Raw genomic sequence first — 11669 nt, 5'->3', positions numbered from 1 at the left:
TTGGGATCGTGGGATTGGTTACTTTGTCAAGAGGACGAAACTACAATCCCCACAGTGCTTCTGTCTAGCATTTTCGCTTTTCCGGCGACTTTTCTATATCGGGATTTGCTGTTGGATGAAAAATTCCCCTACTGGTGCAAAGGGGTACCGTGGCGTTCTACAGGATAATGATCATTGGTGGTTGCGGTTGGCATCCGGAAGAAAGCGGATAACATGATCCATGTGGCTGGTGTTGGGGGGTATTTCCCCCCTCCCCCCCTCCGCTAGTTAAGGAATATTGGAGTATTGCTGATATATTGTAGCTGCTCTTTGGAAACGCCAGTTGGTAAGTCACTCTACCAGTTTGCGAAAACCATGCATTTTCATGATCAGTTCCTTGCTGAGCCATATCAAAGATGAGAATCAGGGTACTGTACACGGTATTATAGATATTATAGAATTCAAAATCATTCTCAATTTGTATATACAATCTTAAAAGCCGAGGTGGCGCAGTAGTTAGGGTGCAGTACTGCAGCTACTTCAGCTGACTGCTAGTTCAGCAGATCAGCGGATCGGCTCAAGGTTGACTCAGCCTTCCATCCTTCTGAGGTGGGTAAAATGAGGACCCAGATTGTTAGGGGGCAATATGCTATTTAGTATACTGTCTTTGGTGTAAGTCGCCCAGAGTCCTCGGAGAGTGGGCGGCATAGAAATATGACTAATAAAATAAATAAATAAAATAAATGTATGCAATTTGTATCAGTCTTATGGAGCCAAAATTGGGTTATCCTTGTGGTTGAACATAATTTGACTTTCTGGCTTTTGGATTTAGATCATCATGGCAACGGCATTCAACAGCGATGAAGCTGAGGTGATTCAGCGGACTCTGATTCCTACAGAAGTAGGTGGTCGTCCCCCAGATTTGGGGATAGAGGAATTTTACGAACTGGAGAGAGCAGCTGCTTTTGTATCTGACAATGGCTTCACCAAGGTGAGCTTATTTTGTGACCTGACATAAAGATGCCAGTTCTCCTCTGGAATTGGGTGTATTCTGTTGCATCTTACAAAAAAGACAATGCAATTATAATACAATACTGATAGAAATTGATGGGAGAGTAAATAGATGCGTGTTTATTTTGTTTGACCTATGTATAGTAGAAATATTTTGAGTAAATTTGGTATCTTGCCATAGATTGCTCTTCAGTTTCCTGATAAACTTTTGCCAGATTCAGCAGATGTTGCTGCAAGGATGGAAACAACAACTGGTGCCAAGATGTATGTCCTGGGAGACACATCATATGGCAGGTAAGGTCAAAGGAAGATCCACCTATTTTAAAGCATGAAGTTTTCAATGGGAATTTTATATGCACTTAATTATGATTAGACTTCAATGAACACAGGAAATTAAAATTAAGTATAGATGGGCAAGTTTGCATTGACATTGACATTTTTATTCCTTCCAATGCATGTTAAAATGAAAAGAGGTCAGAACTCTGACCATCAACCAGTAGGCTCCTATGGGGAAAAGCAGCTGAGCAGGGGCTTGTAATGTTAGAAAGTGTTTGATTCTATGCCTTCTCCATTTTCCTGTTCTAGTCACATGATCTAGATTGTCACATATGTAACTGTTCTGCCTTCTAGGTATATAGATGTATACCAATACAGAGATATGCATGATGGGGTGTAGAGTAGAAACATATACATACTGTCAGGTGTGCTTCCTTCAAAGTTCAGGAAAGAATGACCCAAACTCCATGTTTTATAGAGAAAGGTACTTTTACTAGAAATGAAGTGAACGCAATCACGGCTAAGCTGAAATTAAAGCAATAGGTGCAAAAAGTGCATATAGAAAGCATCCCCTCCCACTGTTCATCGTAAATCATCCAATCCAAAGGTCTCCCAGGGTCAGGTGGAAGCACGTCTGGCAGTGTCATCAATCAGGAATGCCACAACGGTTGACCCGATAGCCACTTCAAGGATTCAGTTTCGTTTCTTCTGAAGCCACGCCCCTCCTCCAGCACGCTTACCCCCCAAGCTCCCAGCTCTCCCCCCTCCGGGTTCCTATGGCAGCCAAAGCAGCAAAAGCGGAGGCTGACACATACACACTTCTTTATATAGAGGATGTACAGAAGTCTCCTTGAATATTGTATCTGGTTCTTGGTGCTTATTTTAGGTAGAATAGCAACATACTGGTTCATACCAGAGAAGAGCTATGAAGATGATGAGAAAGTTGGAAGGAAACATTTAAGGTGAAAGATTGGAGGTGTCAAGTATGCTTAACATGGAGAGGATAATATTTCAGGGATATGTACTAGTATCTGAAGGGCCACCACATAGAAGACAAGACAGAAGTTTTTAGAGTTGGACCAGACAAGACTAAGTTTGATGTGCTTCAACCACAAAGATTTAGGTTAAACATCAGGAACAAATCCTATTGACATGAGCTGTACAATAGTGGAACAGGTGGTTTCAGAAGTGGCAGATGTTTAAACAGAGACTAGATGACCATCTGTCTCTTATACTGAAGTAATGAATCCTGTATTGGGTAGGGCAGATGCTACCGAGCTCTTACGATATCTGCCAAGCCTGGCCAAAAGGGAAAATCTCTTTGCTAAAATCAGTAAAACTGTAGTTCTGAACCTATAATTCTGGCTAAGAAGAAATATAAATCTCAGAAATCTTAAGTACTGTGATGATAGATGGGTGATTTTGTTGTTGAGCAATATTAGGAAATTATAAGTTTCTCATTTACATTTCCTAGAAATGGAGTGAAAGGTTTTATGGGGTTATAAATTCCAGTATTTTATTATTGACCATGCTTCCAGGGTTGATTCTAATGGGAGTCTAGTATCTAGGAGGCCACTTTCAGTACAAAAAAAGTAATTTTCTGTATGCTGGGACTGGCTGTTGTTTAATGAAAAATGTCCTTGGATTTCTATACCTAATCCTGGTTTTTTTTTTTCCTTTAGCTGTTGTGTAGATGAAGTGGCAGCAGAGCATGTGGGTGCAGAGGCGATAGTGCACTATGGCCCTGCCTGCTTGAGTCCTTGCCGCAAATTGCCAGTATTACACATATTTGGCCAGGAACAGTTAGATGTGATGCGATGTGTGGAAGTCTTCCAGGAGTTGTACCCTGATCATCAAACCTATGTGGTTGTACTGAGTGAATCTGCATATTTTCATGCCATTGGTAAGTCTAGGAAGATTGTTGTGTGGACACAAATACACTGCAGAGGTCTGTTGGAGGGGAAACATAAGTAGAAAAGAGATATTTCAGGCCAGGATGGAGAAGTTCCCATAGAAATAGCATATTCATTTCTAGTCTTAAAATCTGCCGTTCTGCCAATTCTGACTTTGTGCTCTAGGATACTAGAATTAACTATTAAGTCAAAGCCATGCAACATGCATTACTGTTATTGCTGTTTAAAGTTTTGCAATTTGAATCAAGCCAGGGACAAAATTAGGAAGACTTGAAAATTCCTGCCAAGAACGTTTACTAATTTCTGAAAAGAACAGTATGAAAAATCAAATAATTTAAAATGAAATAGTACAATGAGTAATCCAGTGTTAGTTATAGTATATCTTTAAAGAACATCTTTGATCATATTTGCCTCATAACTCTCATTAATCTTAATGTATCTCAGCCAACCCAGCTTTTACCTTTTTTTTCAGTCTCTAGACCAGTAATGGCTAACCTTTTTGCCGTTGTGTGCCAAAAGCAGGGGGAGCATGGGGGGTCATGCACGTGCGTGCCCACACCCATAATTCAATGTGCCCCGACCCCCATGTGACCCCACTTTTGGCACGCGATGGCATGGTGAGCCTGGTGGGCCCGTTTTTCGCCCTCCCCAGGCTCCAGAGGCTTTCTTGGAGCCTGGGGAGGATGAAAACGGGCTTCCCCACCCCCCTGGAGGCTGGAAGCAGCCTGTTTCCCGGTTTTTAGTGGGCCCGGAAGGCCCGAAAATCAGCTGGCTGGCGCATGCATGCACACCGGAGCTATGCTAGGGCAACGCTTGTGTGCCCACTGATATGGCTCCGTGTGCCACCTGTGGCACGCATGCCATAGGTTCAGCATCACGGCCCTAGACTGATTTAAGGATTTTTCTCTGTTGATACAGGAGGATTGCCAAATATTGGGAACACTGTAAATATGTATTTGCTCAAATATTACTTTTTCTCTGTACCTCCTCTTCTTAGATGACGTGGCCTCTAAGCTGCAACCAATTTATCCCCATGTGGTTTTTGCTCAGTTGGATAGCAAAAAAAATCTTGATTCAAGCCAGCCAATTTCTGGAATGATACAGCAGTTTGGACGGCGCTTTATAATAGATGAACATCATGGTCTTGAAAACTACAGTATGTTCTATATAGGTTCTGAAGGACCAGAACTTACAAACTTCATGCTGAGTTGGAACCAGTGTCCCTTTAGTTCTTTTGATCCTAGGACAGGACAAGGCCGATGCGAAACATTGGATGTGAACCGGGCTCTGCGGCGACGCCTTTATCTAGTGGAACGGGCACGTGATGCTCAAGTAGTGGGTATTGTGGTGGGTACTCTTGGAGTAGAAGATTACTTGTCTGTTCTGGATCATCTTCGCCAAATCATTCACCGTGCTGGAAAACGTGCCTACACGCTGGCTGTGGGTAAACCTAATCCTGCAAAACTGGCAAACTTTCTAGAGGTGGATATCTTTGTTTTAGTAGCCTGCCCACAGAACTCCTTGCTTAACTCCACTGATTTTTATCGACCCCTGATCACGCCCTATGAGCTGGAAATAGCATGCAATCCAGCACGGACTTGGACAGGCCGCTATGTTACCGATTTTCGCCACCTTCTACCAGGTAACGCCAGATGCCCCGATTCAGAAAATGAGCATGGTTACATAACAGTTGTTGCTTTGTGTTCATTTTCAAGAGACCTTTGATTCCTTTGATTTCTGACTGATGAAAAAGTTGCTTAGTTGCATACTTTTAAGCTTTCCTCTGGAAGAACAGGGGTGCTTTATTATAAATACAGGGAACTTTTGATGGTTTGGGGCATAAAACTTTGAGGAGAGATTGTAATACCACAAAGCATGATGTTACAAAGTTAATATAGTTGCCATCTTTTCCAAGTTGAATGTTGATTTTGTGTGTGTCTGTATGGCATGGGGAAGTAGATAGGGAGGTGTTTTTTCGACAGCATTAATTCTATTTTAGAAATTACTCTGATTTCTATGTATTTTCATCCTCAAAATCACTAGAAGCCATGGTGCTGTTTTGGAGGGTAAATATGGTCAGCCATGAGCTTCTATTGCCATAAAAAAGGAGGTTAGGAATCCTATGCAGACCTGGGAACCAAGAGTATTCATTGTTCCTTTTAAGATACAGACATTTGCATGATAAGGAAGTTCAAAGGTATGAAATTTAGAGAATTCCATAAGATTTTTGGTCCTGTTCTGCTCTTGGTCAGCTACAGCCAGAGTAACCCACAAATTCTTTATTGCCATTAGTATCCTCAAACTCAATTAGGAAAGACTCTAATCAGGGTCTGCATGCTTGATATAATAGAGTATCATTTTGTAAGTAATGAAACTTAGTTACTACTGTACTTGTTTCCTCTTATCTCCAGGAGCTTGTGACCATGTCCTTTTCCCAGAAAAGACAAACAATGAACCCAGCATTTCACTGATTACTGGACAGCTGCGCTCAATTGATCCCTTTATGGTACCAGATGCAGAGCCAAATTCTGTCACAGCTGTGAGGTGCCGCAACCATGTACAGACCATGTCTCAGATTAGCCCAGCAGGTATGTGGCTTGGAATGATGCTCTTTAAGTTGCAAAGAATCTCCTCACTTACCGGTAGTACTTTTCTTTTGATTAATCAATAATTTAAGATATAGTTATTATGGAATTTCAAAAATTGAGGCTGATAAAATAACTGCTTCTTGCATCGCTACTTGAATCTATTCATAGTTGCTAATAGGCAATTAATGGAGGTAGAGCTAGCATTAATAGCCTAACCAATGTCCTCCCACACAATATTTTTGATTCATAATGTAAATATGGTAATGCCCTATCAATATAATCAGTTTTTCAAATATAATGCCCTACCAATATACTTGGTTTTTATGATTTCTAGTTTTTTGTGGGCTTTGGAATAAAGTTGGGGAAATGTTTTTTGTATCTTAGCCTCATTCTTGGAGTCCCGCAGCTGGCGGGGACTGGAGCAACAGCTGGGCCAAACAGAAGTAAAGAAAGCTATTGTGGGACGACGGGGAATTGCCATTGCCTATGAAGATGAGCCTTGTGGATGACCAATCAGGAATATAAAAGACATTGGCCAGATAACAAACTGCATTCTTTGCTGGATTTGGATGGGTTAATGGAACATGGGTCTTTTTGAACTGGTTGACAATCTTATTTGTACAGGGCATAAGTGGGCTAAATTTCTTGCAGTATGTTGGTGGACAGCTCAACAGATTAAGTAGAGTGCTATATTATTTTAACAGGAATAATTTTTTTAAAAAGAAGAGTGTTGATCTCTGCTGAAAAAGTGTGTTGAAGTTGTTTATTCAATGATGAGATAAATGTTAATCCACACTAGTGGCCAATGTATAAATATCCACGTTGTTTAAACTAATCCTCAGTTGTAATTTCTGTTGACTAGAGTTAGACTATACTGAACAGTAGGGTGAGCATTATTGATCACAAGCTGAAGTCAGCAGTGACGTAATTGCTAAAAAAGAAAACGAAACAAAAACACCTAATGTAATTCTCAGACTGAATTAATAGAAGCATAGTCTCCAAGTAACAAGTAGCCATAGTTCCATTTTATTCCAAAGCACTGTGTCCTTTTCTGGAGATCACACTTAAATATGTTGACAAAGAGAAATTAGCTAAAAGGGTCACAAGAATGAATATACTGTATAAAAAATATTCTATAAAGGTTGAAGGAACCGCATTGCATGGGTCTCTTTAATGGATAACAGAAATGCTATGCTTATGTAAGGTTTTAAGTATTTCTTCCAAATCATCTTTGAAGCATGCATAACCCTAATCTTGATCTTTGTAACCCCCAAGGAACCAAATTAAAGTTCTTTACAGAAGAATAAATGTTGGGCAAATATTAAAGATCATTGATCATTGAGTCTAGAAGAGCAGATTAACAATAGAATTATCTAGATGGATGGTGGACTACTTGTTATTGGAAATCTCAAATTTAAATCTTACAGACTTTAATTGGTCTGAATGCAACAAAACTATTGCCAAGCCCCAGCTTTCTTCATCCAACTGGAATGCTTCTGTTCAGGCATCTAGGTAGCCATTTCTTCCTCTAGGATTTTCACCTCCTTCCATTTTCTTTTTCAACTAATGTTCAGTTTAATGATGCTCAGTCTTCATTGGATATTGAAATGGTTGCCTGTAGGAAACTTACAGAGGGATTTGAAAATCATAAGCATGCCAAACTATCTCTTATTTTTAATAGCCCTGTTTTGGCCATAATTGTACTGGCACACAAAAGTTTTCTATTAAACGGAGCAATTGTGTTTATGCATAAATGTTCCTTCATAAGGAAACATGAAATTACACAAGCACCAGTACACATGCACTTTTGTCATCCAGCACATGGATTTTTCTACTTCTTTTCACAAATAAAATTGTTTCTCTATTACATCCTTAATGTGAAGTCAAACCAATTAGCTTCCACAAGATGGCATGAAGTCAATTCAAGTTACATTGATGTATTCCCATTATGCAAGGTATCTCAAAACTTTTGAGGTCAGTAGGCATATTTGAAATTTACAGTCAGACACTCCAAAAATGTCCACTGTAGTAAATCTGGAAAGTCACAAAATACCCACTTCCTAGGGAGCCAAACTGAAGTTCCTTCGTCACCACTACTTCAGCTTATTTTTCTCCTTTGGTTTTGATCAGGTAGGCATTCTTCCAAACAAAGTGCAGGCAAATAATCCAGAATGCCTCTCAGAGATGTCTTGCTTGATGGAAGTATGTCCCTTTACCTCGAGTTGGTGAAGCATCTCATGGAGCTTTGTTGTTCTGACTTGATGAAGACTCCAGATATGATCTCAACTGATTTTACTAAGGTTGCTATTGTATTTCTGCTGTGCACTGAGCCTGTTATTACTGAATGAAGCTTCAAAAGACTGTTTCCATTAAAATCTTCAGAAAGCAAAACACTTTCTAAATATTGTATAACCTTATAGCCATTGTGGATTCTGAAGTCTACATGAGGCCAAGAGGCACTATTGGAAATCTAGATTGTACTTGAGACTGATGTTTTGTTTAATGGCATATTAGGACTTCATTTTTAAAATTGGGAGAAAAAACCAGGCAGAGAAGGAAGTTTGGCAAGCACCAAGAGAGGTATCCACCAGGCCATTAGCACTAAAGAAGAATCATCCTGAGCAGAAGCATTACTTTGCCATCAGTGTTTCATAAGATCCTGTGTCTACTATGCCACTTTCTGTATCTGAACACGAGTGTCATTGAAGTGGGGAGGCAATATTGAAGAATGCTAATGCGCAATAACAGTTATTTGGTGTAAGGGACTCTTAGAGAAGTAATACAGCAGAGTTTTTCAGCAGAAAAAACAGTGAAAATTATAGAATTACAAACTGGTATAAAATATTCCAAGAAAATAAATTCCAGGGAAACAAGATAGAAATACTTTTGGTACATGGCAAAGAAATACAAGAAATTTGCCTACTTTTGCTGGAAGTGATTCACTATTACTAAACTTTAGCCACATGGATCTATTCTCTTAACAGATTTTTGCTCATTTCTTACAGTTGGAGGATGGAACATTTCTAGTGTACAGATCAACTGCCTTCAGAAGAATCCTAGCAAACTCGTATAATTTCATGATAACTCACCTAGTACCCAGCTGTGGCTATTTCTTCTAGACTGTTTTGTTGGAGTGATTGGTGATACTCTTATGTAGACAGGCCTTGGAAATAACCATATAAGCTATTTTTCATGATTACCCATTGTGAAAATGGGAGATACAAAATGATGACACCACCTCCTCTAAACCTCTCACATGGTCTAGAAGGTAAGGCAAAATACTAATCAAATAGAATAGCTTAAGGCTGGTTCTGTTCAAGGTAGATTTCAATGTGTGTTCTGTGCTTCTCAATTTTTCAGGCACCTGTTCAATGTCTCATGTTCATCTAGGATCATAAAATTTCTTTATGTTGTAGTCTGAAAGGCTGACATAGATAAGAAAGCAACAATGCTGAACAACCAGGTAGGCTATAGTCTATAAACCCCACCACAAGGCACACAGTATAGCTGTTGTGAAGCTAAGTTTGGATATGGAAATGTAATTCATCATTTGTTCACCAAGTCTTCTTCCTCAAAAATCTTTTTTTTCTCCATGTTTAGAAATGAATCATTCTTTGTAGTATATTACTTATCTATAGTCATGCCATGCCAGAGGGAGAAAAAAAAGACCACAAGGATTCATTCTTCCTCCCCTTGAAAGCAGAAATTACTTGCAGAGAGTTTGTACTTTGCTTTCAAGACTCAGAGTAAAAACATCTGATTACATTAGAACAATTCTTTCACTGAAGAACTGTAATAGAAGTTAGAACGTCCTATGTCCTATTTTCAAGATATGATGTAGAAGAATGTATTAGAGAACAATCCTTTTTTAAAGAAGTGGGGAGGGAATTAAATAGTATGATTCCTCACTTCCAAAGTCCTGTTACCTCAAATGCAACCAAGAGAGGAAGTGGTTTCCCTGCTGCACACATTTTTGCTCTAATGAACCATTTTAAAGATGAATGGTTCCAATAGGCAGAAAAATACTTCCATTGGTTAGAGGAAGAACTTTGGGTTAGATGAGTCCAAGATTAGTCAGATACCACCAAAACACTGTAATTTAGCTCCTGTCAGTAATAAAAAGATTCTCCTAAAAATTATGGTCTTTCCACAAGTGTGATTTCTGTTCCAGAATGAGTTCTTCAATCTCCCCCTACTTCACAGCATAGTTGGTATATCATGGTGTGTAGAATTACTCTGTTACCATGCTTATTTTATATAAGAACTTAGATATTCAATTAATTTCCTTTTACATTATCCCAGAATAGCTTTTCTTTCCCAAAACATGTGCTTCTTGTGCTTTTATGCAGAAACTTCTGCCAAGTCTACATAAATTCCTTGTACTTCTCTCACTGATATTCAGATATTGTTCTTTAGGTAATAGGTGATAAATGTTTTTAAGTTTCATTAATGGAGCAAAGATAATTTCGTGTGAATTAACTTCAACCTACCCAGTCCTGGGCAAAGGAAAAGGGTCAGCAGCAAACCTGAGTTAGGAGTCTGTAGGAAATCTGGTTAAACTACTCCTATAGAAGAGTTGTTGCATTAATATATTGCCACTGAAAAAGGTCTAGGTTGTAAAGAGGCTTTTAGCTTATTAATGAATCCCCAATCTTTATGTTGTCAAGAATTTCCTGTGTGACAAAAATGCTTCTGTCTTCATTCCAGCTTTACCAAACTCTTTGTCACAACCCAGATCCATTGTCAGCAGCAGAGATAACGCAAAGGGTTTTCAAACCATTCATGAAGGCAGCTGCAACTCTTTCTTTGCAGCAGACCTAGACACTCACATTCACATATTCATATCTCTGAAGAGACTAATGTAATATAAGAAGATGCTCTGCAGAATGTGCAGAGGTAGCAGCAGCAGCAGGAACTTTTCAAGAGGTAATGTAGCATATTTGCCAGCATTCCGAGGAATGTCACAGCCCCAAAAAAGATGGTGTTGCCTCTTCGTGATACCTTGTTGGACTCTTAGTATTATTTATTGCACCAATCAGGCTAGGGCAGATCATATTCTTGTAACTGCCTCTGCTACAGCTGTACTCCATCCCTGCCCATATTGCCCCTAAAGTATGCCGCTTCCCCAGCAGACCAACCACAGGAGCTTAGAAGTAGCCTTAATGTAATTCAAGGCAGGAGGACCTTCACTTCAATCAGACACAAGCTTCCTCATGCAAGTAAAAGGTAGACTCTTTAGAAATAGACAATATCACAGACACTTCTACAGGAGCGTGCCAAGGGGGAAAAGTGGCAATTGGTACACTAGTCCTATGGTTGGCAGGGGACTGTCCAGCTCTGCTCCAACCTCTGCTCGAAGTCCTTGAGCCTGTTAGCTCTGAATATGCAGAAGGGATTTGGAAGCAGCTTGTTCTTGAGAGGAGCAACCAGGGTAGGTTAATTGTAAAGTTATCATTCTATCAGCTGATTTGGTAGCAGCTTCAGGCGATGGCATAAAACCGGATCTGTTCATGCTGCAGTCTTCTGCCACACCAATCTCCTCAGTAGTCTGCTGTGTATTCAGTACCATGCAGTCCTCGACAAAGTAATGTGAACTCCTTTACCATCTCCTTCACACGTCGTTTGTTCACACGTTCTCTGCTAAGACAAAGGAGGGATGATGGAAGATCAACATGGAATACTAAAAGGTGATAGACTGTAAAAAGTTCAGGACTTGCCAATAAAGAATCAACACACGGAGCAGTCCATTTAGACACGCTCCAAACAGTTATTCTTGTTGCCCTACTCACTGGAACTTTTTTTATTTACAAATGTGGACTAAAAAGTGTCGAGAACAAATTGTATGTGCTAGTCTATTCCACTGATTTGTCATGTGTGCTGGCTTCTATTCTTTCAATTCCAG

The 11669-nt window shown here is 39.7% G+C and overlaps 2 protein-coding genes across 4 annotated transcripts in view; one reads left to right on the top strand and one right to left on the bottom strand.

Moving 5' to 3' along the window:
• The first annotated feature begins 54 nt into the window (after positions 1–54).
• Positions 55–7075, top strand: DPH2 (diphthamide biosynthesis 2). 2 transcript variants are annotated; one of them, XM_034414895.3, is made up of 7 exons: positions 55–325; positions 812–970; positions 1172–1284; positions 2949–3169; positions 4177–4821; positions 5591–5767; positions 6152–7075. In XM_034414895.3, the coding sequence occupies exons 2-7, from the start codon at positions 818–820 to the stop codon at positions 6274–6276; spliced, it is 1434 nt and encodes a 477-aa protein (XP_034270786.2). In that variant the 5' UTR covers positions 55–325; positions 812–817; the 3' UTR covers positions 6277–7075. The 2 variants fall into 2 exon arrangements, with proteins under 2 accessions (XP_034270786.2, XP_034270787.2); XM_034414896.2 differs by having other exon boundaries at positions 123–325; positions 1206–1284.
• A 3906-nt stretch (positions 7076–10981) lies between these two features.
• Positions 10982–11669, bottom strand: part of IPO13 (importin 13) — a 52844-nt gene continuing 52156 nt past the window's right edge. Inside the window, exon 20 of one of the 2 annotated variants that reach the window (XM_034414884.3) lies at positions 10982–11407. In XM_034414884.3, coding sequence (XP_034270775.1) covers positions 11308–11407 — 100 coding nt within the window. In that variant the 3' untranslated portion in view covers positions 10982–11307. The remainder of the gene's footprint in view (positions 11408–11669) is intronic. The other variant, XM_087889644.1, reaches the window with a different exon arrangement.

Source organism: Pantherophis guttatus, chromosome 3, assembly GCF_059756535.1.
Source record: "Pantherophis guttatus breed Tessera chromosome 3, ASM5975653v1, whole genome shotgun sequence".
Classification (NCBI taxonomy): Eukaryota; Metazoa; Chordata; class Lepidosauria; order Squamata; family Colubridae; genus Pantherophis; species Pantherophis guttatus.
This window is presented reverse-complemented; position numbering and strand designations above follow the sequence as displayed.

Bases quoted from the DNA above. Each gene is read 5' to 3' on its own strand.
- DPH2 (XM_034414895.3), top strand. From the start codon at position 818: ATGGCAACGGCATTCAACAGCGATGAAGCTGAGGTGATTCAGCGGACT. The intron at 3,170-4,176 runs GTAAGTCTAGGA...TCCTCTTCTTAG, and splicing joins TGCATATTTTCATGCCATTG to ATGACGTGGCCTCTAAGCTG. The intron at 5,768-6,151 runs GTATGTGGCTTG...TTTGTATCTTAG, and splicing joins GTCTCAGATTAGCCCAGCAG to CCTCATTCTTGGAGTCCCGC.